Source organism: Lacerta agilis, chromosome 10, assembly GCF_009819535.1.
Source record: "Lacerta agilis isolate rLacAgi1 chromosome 10, rLacAgi1.pri, whole genome shotgun sequence".
Lineage (NCBI taxonomy): Eukaryota > Metazoa > Chordata > Lepidosauria > Squamata > Lacertidae > Lacerta > Lacerta agilis.
Genome location: NC_046321.1, coordinates 15,298,673 through 15,321,415, shown reverse-complemented (window position 1 = coordinate 15,321,415; position 22,743 = coordinate 15,298,673). Strand labels below are relative to the sequence as shown.

Genomic DNA, 22,743 nt, shown 5'->3' with positions numbered 1-22,743 from the left:
CCAGCCCTGACTTGCCTCTTCACCCTGCTACTGAACTACTTCCTTGGGCTGCAGCCAAATCAATCTTTCATTACAGTACGTCCCTAACCCTGGCAACAGACCTTTGATCTCACCCAGCTGCCATCATGTAGGATCATAAAAAGCTACCTATAGAGCATTTATCAATCTAGCTCACTATAGTCTACATTGTCTGGTGGTAGCTCTCCAGGATTTCAGTCAGAGGTCTCACTCAGCCGTACCCAAAGCTGCCGGGGATTGAGCCCAGGGTGTTTTTGCATACAAAACGTGCATTCTACAATTAAGCATTGGCTCTTCCCCAAGCCTTTTGCTATGGAGGAGTACCTGCCTGTTGAACCAGCTCCTCAAATTATAACTCTATTTTAAGCCTGAATGCAACATGTGACAACTGGGGTGCTGCAAGGTTCTGTCTTGGGCCCAGTGTTGTTCAATATCTTTATGAATGACTTGGATGTAGGTATGGAGGGGGTGCTCATCCAATTTGCAGATGACACCAAGCTGGGAGGGGCAGCCAATGCTGCAGAAGACAGAATGGGGATTCAAGATGACCTCAACAGATTGGAGAACTGGGCCAAAATGAATTTCAGTAGGGACAAAGGTAAAGTTCTACACCTAGGCAGGAAGATCCAGGTGCACAAATATAAGATGGGTGACACCTGGATTGCAAATAGTACATGTGAAAAGGATCTAGGGGTTTTAGTAGACCACCAGTTTCACAGGAGTCAACATGCAGCAGCAAAAAAGAAAGAAAGCTACTTCTATTCTAGGCTGCATTAACAGAAGTACAGTGCCCTGATCAAGGGAAGTCACTAGTCCTGCTCTATTCTGCTTTGGTCAGACCACACCTGAAATACTGTGCCCAGTTCTATGAACCACAATTTAAGGAGGATATTGACAAGTTGGAACGCGTGTAGAAAATGGTGACTAAGGTGATCAAGGGTCTGGAAACCAAGCCTTATAAGGAATGATTGAGGAAATGTGGTATGTTTAGCTTGCTAAAGAGAGACTGAGAGGAGATGTGATAACCATCTTCAAATATCTAAAGGGCTGTCACATGGAGGATGGAGCAAGCTTGTTTTCTTCTCCTCTGGAGAATAGGACCTGAACCAATGGATTCAAGTTACAAGAAAGGAGATTTTGACTAAACATTAGGAAGATCTTTCTGACAGTTAAGTGGAATAGACTCTCACAAGAGGTGGTGGACTGTTATTCCTTTGAGGTTTTTAAACAGAGGTTTGATGGCAATCTGTCATGTATGATCTAGCTGAAATTCCTGCATTGCAGGGGGTTGGACCGGATGACCCTTGGGGTTTCTTCCAATTCTATGTTGATTTCCAGACATAAATTTGCAGACTGAAAAATGAAAAGCTGGAACAGTGTTCCAGAGCTGAAAACCAGAGAGAGAGCAAGATAGGTTAGATAAAATACAATTTTAATAACTGCGAACTTGATGAAGACCACCACCTTGGGCCCAAATACTTCTTCTAAAGATTTTTCATGGGATTTCCCAATAGTCCATAAACACAAGTCTCCAGCAGGTTTGCAGTCTTTGCACCGACTTCCAAGTTTTCCAAAAGAAATGGGAGATGCACTTTATATTTGATTATTTATTCTGCATGGTGGCAATCTGTGATCAGGATCAATGGCAAGATATAAATTGAATAGCATTGAAAAAATAAAATTAATATACATATCCGAATCCATATCCTGAGAAGCAATTGAATCTACTAACCTTCACTAGAGACTTCTTCCTCTTCTTCTCCCTCCTCCTCCTCCTCCTCTTCTTCTTCCTCTTCCTCCTCTGCTTCATTGTCATGATTCTTCTCTGTGTCCAGCTCTTCCTCACTCTTGCCCTTCAGTATGGCATGTATCCGCACAGCCTCTTTCCAAGGCACACCACCCAGGTCAGAAGTGGGCTGCTGTGGTTGTTCTTCTTCCTCCTCTTCTTCTTCCATCTCAGATTCTGAACTACTGCAGAGGAAAAACAGGAAAGTTAGTAGACGATACTTCAACAGGATTTCCCACCCTGTGCATTCAAGCACATGATTGTTTTAAAATAATCATAGCCAACAAAACAAACTGCCTCAAACCAGATCAGAATATTTGTATATCTATCCCAGGAGTGAGCAACTTTCGGCCCATAGACCAATCTTGGCCTGCTAGGGAGTCCACGAGGCCACTTTTCCACAACCATTGCCACATGTTCCCCACCCTGCTCTTGACTATGACAGATTGGGGTCATTCAAAACAGAATTTAATCAGAATTTAGCGCTGAAACGCAACCTACATGTCAATTGCCAGGGGTTTTTATTCCCCGCTCCCAGTTTGCAGCCAGTTTGAGACCTCTGTAGTCCCTTACTCCAAAAAGTGAAAAAGAACCAGTCATGAGAGAAAGGTAACATGTGGTCCCCCCACTCAGACACAACCAGCATCAATGGACAGCCTCTTTCATTTCAGAACACGCCTTACTGAGGAATGATCCCATTAGAAGAAGAAAACAACATTTAATTTTTATAGGCTTGTTACATATTCCTCTCAGAAAAGCAAGCTTCTCCTGGAGGCTAAATCAACAGGAATTCACCCTTTTTTTTCTTTGTCATATGTTTTACCCTTCCCCCCTATCCATTTTTATTGGACAAAACCCAGCAGGAAATTCTCCAGTACAAAAAATATTTGAAAAGACTAGGAGGTGCATATCTCCAACTCATTTCACTTAGAATTGTAGCAGCAAAAGTAAAGGTAAAGGACCCCCTGATAGTTAAGTCCAGTTGCGAACGACTCTGGGGTTGTGGCGCTCATCTCGCTTTACTGGCCGAGGGAGCCGGTGTTTGTCCACAGACAGTTTTTCCGGATCATGTGGCCAGCATGACTAAGCCGCTTCTGGCCCAACAGAACACCGAAACCACAGCAGCACACAGAAACACCATTTACCTTCCCACTGGAGTGGTACCTAGTATACACTAAATTTATCTTGTTTTTGTTTTGTTTGTTCCCTGGCAAAAATATTGTTACTTTTGTTACAATTAAGAATAGCAGTGGGGTTTTGTCTTTATTCACACAAACTGTGAAAACTTCCATTTGTTACTTAGCCATCTATTTTCACAAAAGATGTGGGAACAGGTTTTTCACAACTTTTTAAAACAAGGCTATTAAGTGAAATTATGGGCAAACTTCAGAAATGCACAATCCTTTTGGGAATTTTATCTGGAGAAAGAAATGTTCATTGTGATTTTCTCAACTCCTAAGAATGTGTTTTTCCAAACATTTGTGTTAAGAATTGTTTTTTTTTTTAAAAACAGCTTTTTATTTTAGTACATTGCTTGACAGATAGCTAGGCCCTCAAGGAGGAATGCTGGCTTTGCCTTGTTGGAAGAAAAAAATCAGTTTTATGTTTACCATCACTTAAAAATAGTATGTAACTCCCTGTCAAAGTGCAGAACACATGCTCAAATTACAAAAAAAAGTGGAATTCGGGTTCTTTCTTCTAAAATATTTCTTTTAAAGCTGAAAGGATCCTAGTGCAAGCTGTGTTCAAGTGGAAGAAAAGTGAGGTGAAGCTGCTTAACCCTTTTCCACCTTGAGAGGACTTTGTCCACAAAGATGACCTGTGAATGCCTTTAAAAATGATAAACTAAAGTTTCCCTCTGTGTCATTCTTCAGCTAAAAATCATATTGCCCAAGTTCCTTTTCCACTCACAGTGGATGAAGGGGGAGAGAACCAGGTCCAGCTAGTCACATCTCTCAGGACTAGGCACCTTCAAGCAAACTTTGGCCTTTAAACTGGCTTATGATGCAATTTGTCTTATCTGATTATTTTGCATGGATATGGTTGTTATTTCAATAGTAACTTTTTTGTTGTTCTGTTTCATTGCACTCTGTATTACTGCAAGTTTTACTTGAAGTTTTTCAAAAAGTTTGAAAGTCATCTGTTCTCGGCCTATTCCTGCTTAGTGCTTTTTGCCTTGGCTTGTGGTTGTTAGAACTTTGAAATGTACCAGTATTTTAACTAGCTGGCTGAGAATGTTTTGGCATCTGTCTAATGTAGTGCTAAGTGCCCCATAAGCATAAAGCAGAGTATATTTGGAGAGGGCATACGGCATATGCAGGTGGAGAAGAGAGGGGAGAGAATCCTGTTGCGCATGTGAGAATCTTTATTCAGCGTTGTACTGCATTTGATACAAGCTTATTGGTTTTAAAGGGAGAAACTCTGAGCCTTTTGTATTACAGACATTTTTTTAAACTTCTACTATTTCAAGCCACCTTGAACAGGCATTCTTTAGAAAGGCAGCCAAGACATATTTTAAATAAATTAAGGCTTTTTTAAAAAGGAAAAATAACCTGCTGGGTACATCCTCTTCTGTTCCTTTGTCTAGCACGCTGCTCAGGTTGTGCTCTGCCAAGGTCTCCTCAGGGACTTCTTCCAATTCCTCTTCCCGTTGTACCGAGAGACGGTAATTCTCCAGTTCAATCCGCTCCGGTGTGCCACGAAGTCTCTTTGCAATACTGGGTTCCTCTACACCATTTACACTGGGAACTGGGGAACAAAAATTAACAGGAGGAAAAGAACATTATGATGATTGATCCGGAATGTGAAAGCATTGTATTTCTTTCCATCAATGAGTCAAATTTGATTCTGGTTGATTCTCCTAATAAGAGAATAAGACCATGAAAACTGTTATTAAAAAGCAGGGTTTGAAAAAGAACTGGTAAGAGGGAATTTCTGCTTCGTTTCTGGAAAATGTCTACTTTATATTGACAAGTAATGCAATGCAAGAGGTGTAGGCTTAATTTACACATATCGCCCAGTGAGTAGACTGTTGGGTAATGCAACCACCTCTAAGGAGAAAACTGAAGAAGAACCCCTTTCTTCCTACTAGAGTTCAATTGTTGTTGCTGTATTTTTTTAAACCTAGAGGAGCATTCAAAAATGGTATACAAGTCTGCTCTCCCACCTCAGTCTGTTGCATGCATATACATGTTTATACTCATTGGCTTGGGATAATAAATACAGAACTGCTATCACTTCTTCCCTCAGTTCTCACTTATTAACATGGATTAGAATCCCCTTTTCAACTCTAAACAGAGCACTGAGTGAATCCATTAACTACCCTGACTGAAAAAGATGACCGATTAAAGCTTATTCATATTTTTGTCCATTTTCTTAGGTATTTGGACCAGAGCCATGAAGGGTAAATAATAATAAAATCATAGCACCATAAAACCACCATTGCCAACACCACCGTAACTAGACTCTGCCAGAATCAAGTTTTGTCATCTCCCAATGACAAACTTACAGAACCAGGAGGCATAGTCTGGAAATGTGGTCTATCAATCTTGGCTTACATAGCAAAGGCAAAATGAATTTTGGGTAATGAAAGAGCACTAAGATGATGCAAGAACCAAGATTTTAAAAGTCAGTGAATCTCAACTCCTGTCCCCAAATTTTCAGGGGCTTAATATTAATGTGACATTTCAAAACAGACTGCATAATGACCAAGTTCACATTTGCACTAGCATATACATTTTAACAACTGCTTCTGTTTTTATCCATTCCATGTTTCTAGCAACAGGACTATAAAATTCAGAGCAGGAAGACAACAGGCATAGGACAAGATTTTGTTAAGTGTTAGAGCCCTGGCAAAACTGTATTGCACTGCAATGACCCCACTGCAATTATGTGCCTGTTTTCAGAGCACATAAAAATGGGACTGTTGGCAGGATATGTAGTTACTGGAGTATTTTTACCATTCCAGGAAGAAGCAATAATTAGCTCAAGTTTAAGACATTCATAACACGATGATGGTTAGCAAGAAATGAGGTTACTTTTAGAAACAAACAGGATAAATATTCCTGTTAATGTTATTATGATAAAGGTAAGTTTAACTGTTGATAACTGGAGTTAAATACTTATAGTTAGGATCACATTTCTATAATATGGTAACATGATTGTTTAAGATAGCTTAGTCTATACGTTGATCTTTCTATATTACAATCTATGGCTATTTGTGTGTGTGTTAAAAAAATAATTTCATAATATATGAATTGATTTTTGACGTCAACACAGTAGACATTTATATCTTACTCAGGCTCTGTTACCACAACAAACATATATACCAAATAACCCAGTTGTGGTTTACACAAATTTTTGAATACTGAAGAGTGTAGTTGATTCCAAAATATATTTATGGTTAAAAAGTGTGACACACTCAATGGGAAGGACATAGCTCACTGGTAGAACGTATGCTGTGCTTGCTGAAGATTCAAGTTTTAATCTACATGTCCAATTAAAAGGATCACTGGTAACAGATTTTTGAAAGGCCCAATAACTTGGGAGAGATCCTGCTAGTTTGAGTGGGCAACACTGGCCTAGATGGACCAAACAATCTGATTAGTTGTAAAACAGATTTATATGTCTCTTATACCAGTGACTAAGTTCTGCACTCTGGGCAAGTTACAACAGCAATCATCCTATCAGGGTTGTTGCAAAGGCAAACTGAGAAGACAGTATTTAGTAGTTAACAATAATAATAATAATTTATTATTATTACGGTCAGAGACCAGCTTGTAAAACACATAATGGGACTGCACTCCCAAAAGCAAAGCAGACATTTAAAACAATATATAGCAATGGCTTACATGTAAAAAAAATGCACTAAACGTGTAAACACATAAAATCTTTAGGAAAAACTACCATAGAAAATTGGCCCAGTCACCCGTGGGTCTGAGCATGGGGATTTTCTTGACGGACTAATTTGTATCGGGGGATGGTCTGCGCCTACAGATCTGTAGACAGAATCTGGCAACTATCCAGGTCGTCTTATAATCTTTACCTAAAAGGAGGAGATCGAATTTGTGTTTTTCCGGGAGGTTAGCAAGCCTCTTCAGCAAGTGGTCAATAGTATTTCTATGTGCCTCATTATAGAAAGGACATCTAAAAAACAGATGTTCGGGGCTTCCTATATCACCCAATGGGCAGGCACAAAGTGTCTGGGCATATGGGACTTTTTTGAAGGATCCTTCCAGGACTGGGGAGGGCAGAGCTGAGCTTCTGGCAAGTGTAAAGGCTCTTCTTGCATTTTTGGATACAAGAAAATAGAGATATGCTGCCGGTGCAGCAACATATCTCTTGGTTTCTAGAATTTTGTAGTCTGGGCACCTTAGGCAGCCCTGTTGTCTCTCAGTGTCTATAATTCTTTGCCTGATCGTAGCTTTAGCTTGGCCCAAGCCCAGGCTTAAAAGGGCTTGAGGGGCAAAGCCCAGTTTCGAAGTAATGTTCAGGACTGTTGTCTGCCAGCCTGACTGGAACTGGTCCCAAAGGATCAGTGGAGCTATACCACGGGGGAGCAGTTTCAGTGTCAGCGATTTATATATTGACGTTAGGCTGATATGAGCCTCAACTCTCATCATCCCAATTTCTAGTCTGACCCATGTGTTTGAGACACATCTGGGGACTTGTAGAAGGGCTCTAAGAAGTTTGGAATGAACTCTCTCAAGAGGGCAGAAAGCAGAGGATGGCAGGCCCAGAAAGATCCGTAAACGAGCTGTGCCAACGTTTTGGCCTTATATAATTTTAATGCCGCGGGGATGAAAAAGCCCCCTTGAGTTCTGAAAAATTTAAGGATACAATTTGCAGCGCCCCCCCCCCATGGGGTTTATGTGTAGTTTGTTGGATCCTGAAGCCTGGACCACCATACCTAAATACTTATAGTTTGAGACTTGTTCTAGTTTATGGCCTTGGAGTTCCCAGCTTCTAAGCTTTGGTTTTTCCCCAAAAGCAAGGATCTTGGTCTTTTGGTAGTTAATTTTAAGACATTCCGTTTCACAGTAGGCCGCAAGTGTTCTTAATGCTCTTTTGAGCCCAATAGGGGTTCTAGATAGAATTACCGCATCATCAGCGTATAGCAAAACCGTAATATGCCTATTTGCTATCTTCGGGGGGGGGGGGGTGGAATTCTAGGTTATTGAGAACTGTTACTATGTTATTAAAATAGAAATTAAATAGAAGGGGGGGGCCAAAAGGCACCCTTGCCTGACTCCCTTAAAGGTTTTAATGGGGCCCATTAGGTGTCCTAGACTGACTCTAAGAGCCGTATTTGTGTGAACTGCCTGGATTAAAATCAGGAGCCTTCTGTCTATGGTGGTTATTTAGTAGTTTTATATGAAAAAGTATTCAGTATACAACCTCACTATCCATCCAGCCATCCACCACCAAAGGAAGTTATATAATAGATTGTCACATTTACTATTAAAGTCAAGCAGATACAGTACCAGTATTGCACCAGTATTGCACATGAGATGCGTCACTTAAAAGTTCTACCATCCTGCTGCATTATTTTATGGGTAAATGTACTAATATGGCGGTTAAAAAAATCTGGTTGTAAGATGTAAACATCCTTAAATAGACAAGTGTTTTACTCCTCAGCTCAACAGTTTTATGTTTTGGAAGCATTTGGCGATGAGCAGTACACAGATCAACCAAAAGGAGCTGTTTTTCATAAGTGTGCAGCCCACTTAGCTGTTTTGTAAAAGCTGACAGAAGATTTATTTATTTCAATCCTTGACCGAGCCAACTTCTTGGTAGAAGGAATGCCAGGGACAGAGATAGCATCACTCCTCTGACGTGCCCTTTGGCTTTTTCCCTTGTATAGAATGTTCCTAAAATAATCTCCATTTTCTGTGACTTTTTAAAAAATTAAGCAAACTGACAGCTATTTGTCTGAACACCACCCCCACCCATAAAGTCAACCATCATTTCCCATTGCAATTTTGACAAAACAAATCACGACTGACTGGATCGTTGCCTCCTTTGCAATGGTTCTGCAGTGAGGGTGTGAAGCTACTTAGCCAACTACTGTTTCTGTGAGGTGCATGGATTAGGATGGGCAGAAACTCTGTACATACAGTGGTACCTCGAGCTACAAACGCCTCAGGTTACAAACGCTTCAGGTTACAAACTCCGCTAACCTGGAAGAGTTACCTCGAGTTGAGAACTTTGCCCCAGGATGAGAACGGAAATCGTGTGCCAGCAGCGCAGCAGCAGCAGAAAGAGGCCCCATTAGCGAAAGCACGCCTCTAGTTAAGAACAGTTTCAGGTTAAGAACGGACCTCCGGAACGAATTAAGTTCGTAACTAGAGGTACCACTTCCACTGTGGCGGAAAACTCATTCTGAATCAGACCGGACACGGGTTAGAGCTCAACTTCGAGCCTACCAAGTGGCAATGGCGACAGCGAAGAGGACCTTCTTCGCTGTTTCTATTGCATCTGCAGAAAACAGCAGCAGGAGACTCTTCCAGGTGGTTCGCAACCTAGCAGAACCACCTTTATCACCGGGGTCTGGTAGGGACCCCAAGATCTCCTGCAATGCTTTTGCAAAGTTTTTGCAGATAAAGTCGCTCAGATTCAGAAGGAGGTAGACTCCACCGTGGGAGCAGGGCCGGGGCGGGAGAGTGCTAGAGCCCTGTCTAGTCATGTTTCATGGGATCAATTCCAATCTGTTACCTCCGAGGATGTGGACAGGCTGCTTGGACGAGTGAAACCGACCACCTGTCTCCTAGATCCTTGCCCATCCTGGCTTATAAAAGCTAGCCGGGAAGGGCTGGGCGATGGGCTCTGCGCGGTGGTGAATGCTTCCCTCTGCGAGGGAATCTTTCCAGACCCGCTGAAAGAGGCGGTCATTAAACCGCTTCTTAAAAAAACATCTCTAGACCCGGCCAATATGGCCAACTATCGCCCAGTCTCAAATTTACCATTCTTGGGCAAGGTGATTGAGCGGGTGGTTGCTGAACAACTCCAAGCACGCCTGGAAGATGCGGACCATTTGGATCCCTTCCAATCAGGATTCAGGCCTCATCATGGGACTGAAACTGCCTTGGTCGCGCTGGTTGATGATCTCCGGCGGGCTAGGGACAAAGGTGAGAGCTGTTTCCTGGTTCTGCTGGATCTCTCAGCGGCCTTTGACACCATCGACCATAACATCCTTCTGGACCGGCTAGAGGGGTTGGGAGCTGGGGGCACTGTTATACAGTGGTTCCGCTCTTTCCTCCTGGGCCGTGTTCAGAAAGTGGTGGTGGGGGATGAGTGTTCAGACCCCTGGGCTCTCACTTGTGGGGTGCCTCAGGGTTCTGTCCTCTCCCCCATGCTTTTTAATATCTATATGAAGCCGCTGGGAGAGATCATCAGGGGGTTTGGGTTGGGTGTTCATCAATATGCAGATGACACCCAGCTCTACCTCTCTTTTAAATCAGAACCAGTGAAGGCGGTGAAGGTCCTGTGTGAGTGCCTGGAGGCTGTTGGAGGATGGATGGCGGCTAACAGATTGAGGTTGAATCCTGACAAGACAGAAGTACTGTTTTTGGGGGACAGGAGGCGGGCGGGTGTGGGGGACTCCCTGGTCCTGAATGGGGTAACTGTGCCCCTGAAGGACCAGGTGCGCAGCCTGGGAGTCATTTTGGACTCACAGCTGTCCATGGAAGCGCAGGTTAATTCTGTGTCCAGGGCGGCTGTCTACCAGCTCCATCTGGTACGCAGGCTGAGACCCTACCTGCCCGCAGACTGTCTTGTCAGAGTGGTGCATGCTCTGGTTATCTCCCGCTTGGACTACTGCAATGCGCTCTACGTGGGGCTACCTTTGAAGGTGACCCGGAAACTGCAATTAATCCAGAATGCGGCAGCTAGACTGGTGACTGGGAGTGGCCGCCGGGACCACATAACACCGGTCCTGAGAGATCTGCATTGGCTCCCAGTACGTTTCCGAGCACAATTCAAAGTGTTGGTGTTGACCTTTAAAGCCCTAAACGGCCTCGGTCCTGTATACCTGAAGGAGCGTCTCCACCCCCATCATTCAGCCCGGACACTGAGATCCAGCGCCGAGGGCCTTCTGGCGGTTCCCTCACTGCGAGAAGCAAAACTACAGGGAACCAGGCAGAGGGCCTTCTCGGTAGTGGCGCCCGCCCTGTGGAACGCCCTCCCGTCAGAAGTCAAGGGAATAAACAACTACCTGACATTCAGAAAACACCTAAAGGCAGCCCTGTTTAGGGAAGTTTTTAATTTGTGACTCTGTATTGTATTTTGATTGTTGGAGGCCGCCCAGAGTGGCTGGGGAGACCCGGCCAGATGGGCGGGGTATAAATAATAAATTATTATTATTATTATTATTATTATTATTACTTAATATTAATAAGCATTTATACTACACTTTATGCTGTCTGGAGCTGACGGGAGTTGTAGTCCAAAATAGCTGGAGAGTGCCAGGTTAGGGAAGTCTGTGTTAGAGGCCTCATGTGCTTTGTCCAGGATCTTACACTTGTTCGCAAACAGCAGTAGAATGTGCAACACAATAAACTGTTTTTGAAAATAAGGGGGGGGGGGTTTCAAAAGCAAATTGCAATATGGCAAAAAAATAGCTGTTTAAAAAAACACCATGAAGTCTACATGGTTTCCTACAGTGTAGGAAGAGGAATACTGGATAATTTGCTGTAGATCAGCAAGACCTTATGACTCCCAGTTGTTCAATAACCACAGCAAAAAGTTTCCCACCCCACAAAGAAGGCAATTAGAATCCCTGACCTGTACTCAGAAGTATATTGTCAATTGCATATGCAAATTACCCCAGTGCCTGCAGTCGGTAAGTAGGTAATTGGCTCTGGTATTTTGTTCTAGCTGTGCCCTTCAGTGGTTATCTTGGGCCTGGCTCCAGTTGACAGAACTCAGCATTTCAGTTTTGTTTTGTTTTTAAAGTAGATCTCATAAGACTTCCCATGCTCCGTTGAAGTGTTTCTTTCTTTTAATCCTAGCCATTCTCTCTGTAATCCTTACAACAAACCTATAATATATGCCAGTGTTATCTATATATTGTAGACATGGAGGTTGGGTAGGGGCTAGATCTGAGAAGGTAACGGCTTGCATGGTGGAACCAGGAACATTCTGGTTCACAGCTCAGTCTTTTAGCCATTATACTTGGAGCCTGGGAATCAGAAGTAGAAATCAGCATTTGGTATCTGACGTGGAAGCTACTGAGACAAGCATTAGTAGAGAGAAAACAAGCCCTCAGAGAAACTAACCACAGAACTGCAAAGTGAACTGGTCAAACTGCATCTTTGCAGCTTCAGACCAGGCCACTGTGTATGATCGAAGATTGGTCACAAGAAAGCAAGAAAAGCTATTAAGAGAATTCTTAAATGAATGTTCTTAAGATATTTTCCCCACATCAGACCTATCAGGGCTTTTTAAAAAGGATCATTTTGTACCATGCAGAGCAAAACTATGCACAAACACAATTAGTTTGCATATATTGCCTTCTTTTGAATTATTTGTTTTGTTTGTGCTGCTGGGTGCAGGCACGGAAGCCCCACAATACTGACCATAGGGCATCCTGCTCAGTCCCACCTCTGGAATCCAATATTTTACAAGCACTGCTCATTTCCCCATATACTTTGAAGCCCAAAAGGTTCTGCTGGAAGTAAATTGTCAGGATGTTCAGTTCTGTGCTAAACAATTCTAGTATTGACTACTTTCCATCCAGTGGGATGGGTACAAATACTTTGGGTTAGAGGGAACTTCCATATTTTTCCTTGGTGATCCATTGCTTGGCTGTAATCCTAAATTAACAATATTATTGTTCCCCCATTCCTTCCTCTCAAAACATCTCCGTACCTGGCTAGCATTTTTCAGTTTCTACCATGGCCGACAAGGACTACAGCGCAGTGATAAAACACATCCTTCACATGCAGATGGTTCCAGGGTCAATCTCTGGCATCCTCAGTTAAAGGATCAGAAAGCAGGTGAGATGGGAAAGTTTTTTGTCTGTGACCATGAAGAGATGCTGTCAGAGGAGACAATACTAAGCAAAAGGGACCAATGATCTGGCAAAGGAGCTACATGTGTCCCTAAATCATAACCTGATAAACTCTGGTCAAGTTATGTTGCTTTCAAATCATTGGCTTCAACGAGTGTCCAATCTAATGCATTCAATCAGGGCAGCTGCCAAATAAAACTATCAATGGCTGCATTTACATCAGAAGCATTATAGAAGCTTCCAATCCCTTGATTAATTAGAATACATAAGGCATTCTTTTTTAAAAAAGGTCAATAGATGTCAGGAATACATTGTACTTTTTAAACACATAGCAGCTAAGTAAATATCAGTGTGCACAATTCTATTATGTAAGGTCGCCAGAGGCATCCAGAAAATATTGAATTCCATAAAAATCAACAAAGCTTTGTTGAAAAAGGTCACCTTCATCATCTTGTGATTTCAAAAAAACTGAGCCAAATCCCAACGAAGGGACAATACGAAGATATAGTAAGTGTATACCGGGGTGGGAACTTTGGGCCTGGCTCTAGCTCTTGGAACTCTGACCAGCCCAGCATCTCTTCTCCAGTCATTCTCTCCCCCCCTGGACCACACCTTTAACTCACTTAATTTTCTTGGGTGCTTTTACCTGGGCTGGCATGTTAAACTCTCATAATGACTCATTTGCCTGGATGGAGAATAGAGAAGAGTGTTTGATGTGTGTAAAACTACACTACTGTGCCAAGTTGTTGTTGTTTATTTATACCCCGCCCATCTGGCTGGGTTTCCCCAGCCACTCTGGGCGGCTGCCAACAGATTAAAAACAGAATAAAATATCACCCATAAAAAACTTCCCTAAACACGGCTGCCTTCAGATGTCTTCTAAAAGTCAGATAGTTGTTTATTTCCTTGATATCTGGTGGGAGGGTGTTCCACAGGGTGGGCGCCACCACCGAGAAGGCCCTCTGCCTGGTTCCCTGAAACCTCACATCTCGCAGTGAGGGAACCACCAGAAGGCCCTTGGAGCTGGACCTCAGTGTCTGGTCAGAACGATGGGGGTGGAGACGCTCCTTCAGGTATACTGGGCCGAGGCTGTTTAGGGCTTTAAAGATTATCACCAACACTTTGAATTGTGCTCAGAAACGTACTGGGAGCCAATGTAGGTCTTTCAGGACCGGTGTTATATGGTCTCAGCAGCCACTCCCAGTCACCAGTCTAGCTGCCTAGTCTAGTTAAAATTATTCGGTCCACTTTTGCTTCTGATTCCACCGGTCACTGGCATGTAACTTGCAGAAGGTTGACTAGAAGGATAAGTCACACTTGGGCTGAAAAATGTCCCCCAACCCCAAGTGTACACAAACACCACTTTTATTTTCAGGTACCCACAGAATAATCCAGGAGCAAGATTGTCAGAACATGTGAGATGCCATGTGCATTTCACATAAGTCTTATTCGGGTCTTCTTGAAGCCTCTCTGTGTAGTGCAGGGAAGGCGAAATTGTGGCCTTCCAGATCTCATTGTACTACAACTCGCATTAGCCCCAGTGGTAAGGCATAGTGGAAGGTATAGTCTAGCATCATTTGGAGAGCCACAAGTTCTCCATTCTTGGTAAAGGGGCTACAGGCAGTGGCCCTACCCTACTGTGCCCCTGTCATTGGGAATCCTGATGGCACAGGGTTTCTGATCACAATGAGGAACAAGCACATTTAGTTGAATACACCTACAATTCTCCTGAAATTCTTCTTCCCACACAATGTGAGTAGGTGTGTGTGGAGGGGAAGCACACACATCACCACATGGATAGATTTTAGGAACATCTGAAGAGGGTCTATGTGCAGCACTGCTTTGCTATGTCATCATCCTCTCTTTGACTACCATAAAGTCCCCTATTTGCTAGGTAAGGGGTAGGCTGATGTCAGGTGTGCATTATATACTTTGTATTTTTATTTGAACCCCAAGATCCACCAAGCCTCATGTGATATATACACTAAAATAAAATAATACTGCAATAAAAATGTTGAACCCAGGAACTTGTTTTGAGTACCAGAACTGGACTGAGTCCAGAAGATGGTGTATAGGCAATACGTGCAAAATAACATCCAAATAACACAATAAGTTCTTATTCCAGACTACCATTTATATAAAAGGTGATAAATAATTTATGTTAACTGGAAGGTTTTATAATGCAAGGGGAGTCATGTACATAACAAAGCTGTACCATTCAGTTGCAAATGAGTCTTTGTGCTTCAAACCTTGTCCAATTTGATTTTGTTAGTCAGTTTTTCCAGTATCACGTTATTATGAGTCTGTCTGCTATGCTAGTAAAAGAGAACTTATTTAGAGGTTTGAGCTGTATGTTAATATTTTCTCCCATGAAAAGACTGAGCAGAATCGACTCTGGACATTTAGAGATGTTTTCTCCAGTAATTGCTTTTATTTTGACAAATACTTCCTAATAACATAAAATGATAGTAATGATGATAGAACTGGACTGAGTCATAAGTCGTTCCACTCAAAAGTATCCCTTCTCCTGCAACACAGTTCCTTAATTTCACCAATATAATTTAGCAGGGGGTAGCATTTTTGTTGTTGAAGTAAGATTGGATTGAAATTACCCAGAGATCTACCAGTAGATAATTCTGCCCACCGCTGTGCTAGAAGACAGCAATTGTATTATTGATCCTGGCTCCTGTGTAGCTATACACCCCTCTGTTACCTGCAGACCAACCTTTGCAGAATGAGAGGCCATGCTCAACAGAAGAAAATGGATGCCCCCTGGTTTACATTATCACTTACCCCAGATGGAGAAAGGTGTGTCAAAAGCCTCAACTTCAACTTCTGGCACACTTGCCCTCTGAAGGGCATACAGCAGTTGTAATACTAATGGCATAGCCCTATGTACGTCTACTCAGAAGTAAGTTCCACTGAGTTACGGTAAATCTGGCTTATTCCCAGTTAAATGTATATAGGATCAATTAGTTACTTTAAGCAGGGTTTGAAATCTAATGTCTGTACCTTTAAATTGATGAGTTGAGTTTCTAGACACCAGATTTTTAAAAAAATATCCAGATACTTGGCAACCTTTACATTCTACCCCATCTTAACCAATTTATTCCTTGTCTCCCCACAAACAGTTCAGCACAAGGCCTTGTTTACAAAGCATGGGAGAAGTACTAGAGAATGAATGTCACTGGTTGCCTAGCAACCATCCTCCTATGCTTTGGGCCTAGTCCCAGGCACGAGCCTTTTAGCCTCAGTAGAATATGAGAAGTGGAAGCCATTAGCACTGTTTTGCTGTTTATATGTTTGTATCTGTTTTTTATGATGCTGTTTTATTGTTGCTCTGAGGTTTTTTTAATATTAAAAGAATTTAAAGTAAATATACTGCACCATAATGCATATCTATATCTTTGAGACTTTCTCTCTGTGTTACTCTATTAACTACAGTACCAATACACATCTGGCTGAAACAGTGGACACCGCACTGGCGAGGACCGTTTGCCGTTTTCGCTGACCACAGACTGCGATTGCTGGGGGGTTGCTCCTTAGATTCACCTCTGGTTTGTAAGCACCAGGACGTGTGCTTAGGACTAAGACTCTGACTTCAAATTGACTTTGTACCAACAGGACCCCTGCGTCAGGCTCTACCTGGAAAAAGAGCCTGGTCACGGGCAACAAGAAAACCGTACTCCAGAAGCTGGTTTGCTCTATGCAGAAGAGGAAGCTTGAGGATTCTTTGACCCTAACCTCCAAATCTAAAAAACTCCCCTATTATTAGCGCCTCCATCCAAATACGGCAATGACAATTATATACATTTTTTGGATGTTAGTAGATGGACTGGCACTGGTCTTATTGGCTAAATGGAATGGTGCCAACCCTGTACCAAATTTAGGTGACAATCTGTACATAAATCCTTCCCAACATAGCCCAAAAACATGGCCCCAAAGCAGTTACTTTTGCAATACCACCAACTGCCTCAGGAGGGTCTAATTGAGTTACCTGAGGGTCAAGCTGATCGGTGCGAGGAGTCTCACACCTTTAGCTTGAAAATGGGGAATGTGGCAGTGGCCCAAAGGGCCACAATGAAAGTGATAATTGGAACCCCTATAAATCCTTGAATATGCTTCTATAGAAACGTTATGGTAACTTGTTGCTTTAAGGCAGTGTTTTTCAACCTTTTTTGGGCAAAGGCACACTTGTTTCATGAAAAAAATCACGAGGCACACCACCATTAGAAAATGTTAAAAAAATTAACTCTGTGCCTATATTGACTATATATAAAGTAATTCTCTTGAATTTTTCAATTTTTCCCACGGCACACCAGGCAACATCTCGCGGCACACTAGTGTGCCACGGAACAGTGGTTGAAAAACACTGCTTTAAGGAACTGCTGATTTGGCAAAGAAGCCTTCCTCACTGGGAAAGAAATACAGCGAATACGTCAATCACAAAGATGCAATTTATAAGCTAGAACATAACTTGATACATGGTGAAAATGGCTACGCGTAACCATAGCTGTCAACTTTCCCCTTTTCTTGTGAGGAATCGTAATAAGGGAATTTCCCTTTTAAAAAGGGAAAAGTTGACAGCTATGCGCATAACACAGGTTCCCAGCATGCAGACTAACAAAATGTAACAGATCTCTGAGAATCAAGGTTTACTTAGCAATGCTTATTGCGCATGCGTATTAAACTAGAATGATGTAATGATTGTACATGCGTACTAAACATTAAAGAGATAATGATGAACTTGATTGCTTAAATTGAAATCCTTTGTTTAAAATGTTATAAATACCCCTGCCTGGACCTTTGGGCGGGGTTACAGGTTTGCGAAAAGATTTGACTATAACCTTATTGCTTTGCAGTAAATAATAATGGACTCCTAGCTCCTCTAGTCTCTGAGTTTTATTGGCATAACTCAGAAGATAGGCCCTTCGGCCAGTACAACAATACGACTGTTCACACACACACATGCTTGTGCCAAACTAGAAACACGGGGAAGCTGCCGTATTCTAGATAAATACAATCTTTATCTATGGCTGTTTCTTCGTTGTTTTAATTCACTGTATTAATTCATTTTGCTGTATTAATTCGCAGGATGTATTTTTGATACTGGTGCAGGTTATCAAAACAGCCTTGTCTATAGGAGGAATGTGGACTCCAAAACTAACTTAACTGGCTCCACATAATTGCTTCTGGGCCCAATTCCAAGTGCTGATAAACCTTACATAAACACAATTCCAAGTGCATTTGAAACCTTACATGACCTGGGGTGGAAGATACCTTAAGAACTGCCTTTGCACATATGAAACCTACTTTCTCACTTAGGTCTTCAGCTGAGTCCAAAGCTCTGTGTCCTGCTGCCTTTTCAGAGAGGCCATAGGCTCAGCCATAGCTCTGGCATACAGAAGGTTACAGGTTCAATCCCTGGCATTTATATGTAAGGACTGGGAAAGACCCCCATCCACAACCATACAGTAGCATTGATGGAGCTAGATGGAGCTAAGAATGGTCTGACTCAGTATGAGGCAGCTTCATATATGTTCTTCTGAGGTTAGATGGGTGTGTATGTAGGGGAGGGCCACTGAAGTCAGGCTTTGGTATTCTCTTTCCCAGGATGTTCATTTGGCTCCCTGACTCTTGGTCTCTTGCTGTTGTGTAAAAACGTTTATTTCAGGGGGTTTGCAGATGAGGTAGAGGTTACTTGCGGCTGATACGTGCTTTGCTCATGCTGCTGATTTTATTTCTCTTCGTTTTGCATGTTTTATGGTGGGTTTTGGGTTGCATTCTTTTTAGGTGAAGCCGATATTTCTGGCGAGGTGTTTTGAAATGTTGTCGAAGCAGAAGTATGTTATAAATATAAAACCATTGCCTCATGGTGGGGTGCAGTTTGATTTGAATGTATAGGGCTCCTTGCACACTTTACTGCAGAAGAGCACATTAAGGAGGTGGGAAAGTGGTATTTGGATTTCAAATTTTATGGTGGCAGCAAGGGATGCAGCTGCAAGGAAAAGGATTATGTGCCACAGTGTGAAGGGCCTTCTCTATAGTTTGTGATGTATCTATCTTAATACTGCAGATCTTTCCCCTTTATGTGTTATGTGTTTAGAAGGTTATCCCAGAGCTTCTGTTTGGATCACTAGGCTTTTTATGATAGAAAAGGGAGAAGAAGGAGACGACAGGGAAGGACTGTAGAAAAAGTTAATTTTTATTCATAGCAGTTTGTGTGTTTCAAATCTTGCCTAAGGCATTGTCATTAACAAGCTGTAAAAGCTGACAATACTAAATAAAAGGGGATTCCATATATTTCTAATAGCATTGATGGTTCATCATACAAGTTTAATTTTTCAAATTAGCAACTAAAGCAGGCCTAATGCAAACTTATTTCCATACTGGCTCAAGCTGAATTAGGAGGCACCATAGCTCAGTGGTAGAGAACATGCTTTGCATGTATAATTCCTGGCATCTCTACTTAAAAATATCAGAAGGCAGGTGATGAGCAAGACCTCCCAGTGTTTTGACCCTGGAGAGTCACTGCCAGCCACAGTATACAATACTGGGCTAGATGGACAAATAGTCATGACCTGGTATAAGGCAGATTCCTCTGGTTTCGCAACTTGCCCACACTCAGAATCAGAATCCATGGCATGGGTTGGGTTTGCAAACTGTGTTTTGAGGTGGGCTTAGCAAACTGTGGTTTGGCATTCACTAACTATAGTTGTGGCTCTATCTTTCGAAGCCCCTGTTCCATGAAGGTGGCTGTGAGCTTATAAAGTTGAGAGGAAAAGATATTAAAGCTAGCAAGCTGGACTACTTTCCTATCTTATATAGGGCATGCTGGTTCTTCCTGCCTAAGTGTAGAACCTTACATTGAAATTCATTTTGTTAGTTTTGGCCCAATTCCCAAGTCTGTTGTGTTTGAAACATACATAACAGGGATGGAGGAACCTGTGACCCTCCATGTTACTGGACTCCAGCTCCCATCATCCTTGAGCACAGACCATGCTGAGTGGGGATCATGGGAGAGAGTCCAGCAACATTTGGAGGATCACATTTCCCCCATCTCTGGTACAGGCAATACTGAGCCAGATAATCTGGAAGAATATTCTGACAGTAAGAGCTGTTTGATAGTGTGGACTCCCCTTCCTTGGAGGTTTTTAAGCACAGGTTGGATGGCTATCTGTCATGGATGCTTTAGTTGAGATTCCTGCCTTGCAGGGGGTTGGACTAGATGACCCTTGGGATCACATCCAACTCTACAATCAGTTCTATGATCTGATTTATCATAAGGATGCTGTCTATGGTCTAGTTTGATACAGACAATTTTAAGCAACATGCTGAGGATCTTTAATACGATTGCATATGCAAAGGAGATAACGTACCACATTCTACTATGTGCACAACAGAGGTACACACTGTCAATGTTTCTCATGAAGCTCAGCAAGTCTAGTACTAAGTGCATAGTATTTAATCAACACCGATTGTTAGCTGAATATTCAGATGAAGCGAAGGAAGAGAGTATCTGACTTTATTGCTGGCTTTTTTAGCACTTGGCAAAGCAATGCTATTTATTCAAGGTGCAAACTATTTTACCATCCAAGACCAGAGGTGTTTTAGGAATTCAGTATTCTCAAGGCCTCCCACGTGCCTTTTATTCCTATTACTTTTAATGACGAGCCCATGACAAAGAGAAAAGATTTCCAGTGTTCATTTAATTAGTTTGCAAATTTGCAAAGAAAAACTAGGACTATGAAATTCTCCCACTGTCTCGAGAGTGAGCTGAACCAATAATATTTTAAATAAACCCCTTCCAAAGCTGAGTGAGTTTAATTGGAAGTCTTTTTATTTAACATCGAAATGTTTTAATTTGTGGAAATTATGTTACAATTTTTTGTTTTTGATGTTTGTATCGGATTATTATTTTTGGTAAGAATGTAAATAATTATACCCTTTCTTTTATCATTTTCTTGTCTTTCTCTATTCATATTCTTCCTTTTTTCCTTTTCTTCTTTTTTTCTTCGTTTAAGTTATGTTTTGTTGTATGTTATCTATGTTATGTTTTGTTGTATGTTGTGATACTTGTTATATGCATGAGTGTTTTTTAAAAGAATAAAGTTTATAAAAAATTAAAAAAAACAAAAACAAAGCTGACCACTGCCAAAACCAGTTCATTCCTGAACTCTGGCAGCCTTGCCATGTTTGAGAAATAGAAAGAGTTGCCACCTTGATAAAATTATTATCCGTTTTGTAGAATAAAGGTGGGACAACAGATCCAGTACAGAAGCAACATTAGAAATATACCACAAGCAAGACTCATTGACACATCATTCTCATTGATCAGGTATTAACAAAATACAGTGGATGCATATTTATTTCTGTGGGGTATTCTTAAAGCTGAAAATCTACCCCTGGGAATTTTTTTGATATGGATTTAACAGTTTGGGTTCTCTTTCACTTGTCTCCATGTTCCAGCTCATTAGTAGTATGAAGGAAGGGCTTGTGCACTGGAAGGATTGTGTATTTGTGTACATGTTCATGCACAAACATTGCTGAGCACTTTGTGCACAAATCCACACTTGGCTTGCATGAAAAACCCCAGTTTTAGAGGAACAGCTCATTAGGTATCAGTAGTGGAGGACAAGTTTGGCTCCCATCGTGCAGTGCTTCACTTCTCTCAATAGCAGTGAATGGCTCTTACACTTATTTAGAATTAAGGGGGTTCACTCAGGGAACACTGAGGAAGAGGTTAAATCTGCTCCACACCTTTGATGGAGTTCAGGGTTAGCCAACACAGTGTCTTCCTGATATTGTTAAAACTCCAACCCCCATTAGCCCCAGCCAGCATGGCCATTGGTCAGAAATACTGTGAGTTGTAGTGCAACAATATCTGGATTGTACCACGTTTGCTATCCCTGCTCCATTTATTTAGAATCAAGATTGTCCCTTTCTGTATAGTTACATACTAGGTTCTGTTTCTCAGTATGAGGGCTAGAGCCTGAGCAGCTATCACTACCTTCTCCTGTAAGAAACTTGCTGAGCTTGTGAGGTAATAGGATGTTGATAAACATTCTAATTGTTTAGAAGAATGTTGTTAGCAACAATGAGAACATTAGCAGCAACGCACTTTAGTAGAAAAGAGAGAGATAGTTACCGTAGGAAAAAACCTCTCAATCTTGGGCCTTGATGACAGTAAATACATGTGTTGTTGGCAGCAGAAATGGACAGGCGAGGGACCTAAAGACATGATATTGGGAAGCAGGGTGCAAGGAGTCGAAGAGAACAGGGACAGAGGCTGAATTTTATATATTGACTTGAAATCACCGGACAAATTTTTGGCTGCTGGTCAAAGTTCTCATTTTTCCTCTAAGAACTAATGGGCTGTATTACTTTAAGGCATCTTATTGCCTCGGGACTCTATGCATACTATAGAATCATAAACTGGAAATGCAAGCTCTGAATTATGTTAACCAAATCCTTGTACTGCCAAATCTTACTCTAAAGTATATTTTTCTTAGCACTAGCCAACACTTAATTTCAGTCTAATGGAACAACTGCGGAAACTCCATCTCCAGGAAGTCTTCATTCCCCACCTCTTTAGGCTTGAATCAAAGGAGATAAATAATGGAGTAGAAAAGAAAAACTCAGAAACTTTTGAAACCTCAGAAAGATTGTTTGGAATTTATTCCCTTTTTAACATGAAGAGGTAACATTTGCACAAAAACGTATTGTTTTCACAGCAACAAGAGTTCCAAAGTTACAGAATTTGAACACAAATGCACACTCTGCACCACCACAGTAAGTGCAAGAAAACCAAAATAAAAAAGGGTACAACATCTCAAGTTTGAGATGTGAGGCTTTTCAGAGCACATTTCCCATTCTTCCCTGAGCCACAGCTTAAATCTCAAGCAGAGGATGTTTTTCCCCTCAGATTTTG

At 41.8% G+C, this 22,743-nt stretch overlaps 1 protein-coding gene across 21 annotated transcripts in view; it reads right to left on the bottom strand.

Moving 5' to 3' along the window:
* MICAL3 (microtubule associated monooxygenase, calponin and LIM domain containing 3) overlaps positions 1-22,743 on the bottom strand; it is a 184,909-nt gene that overhangs the window by 49,827 nt on the left and 112,339 nt on the right. For all 21 annotated transcript variants that reach the window (XM_033162764.1, XM_033162763.1, XM_033162767.1 and 18 more), the window contains 2 exons: positions 4,357-4,552; positions 1,751-1,989 (listed from right to left, as the gene is read on the bottom strand). In XM_033162764.1, coding sequence (XP_033018655.1) covers positions 1,751-1,989; positions 4,357-4,552 — 435 coding nt within the window. The remainder of the gene's footprint in view (positions 1-1,750; positions 1,990-4,356; positions 4,553-22,743) is intronic.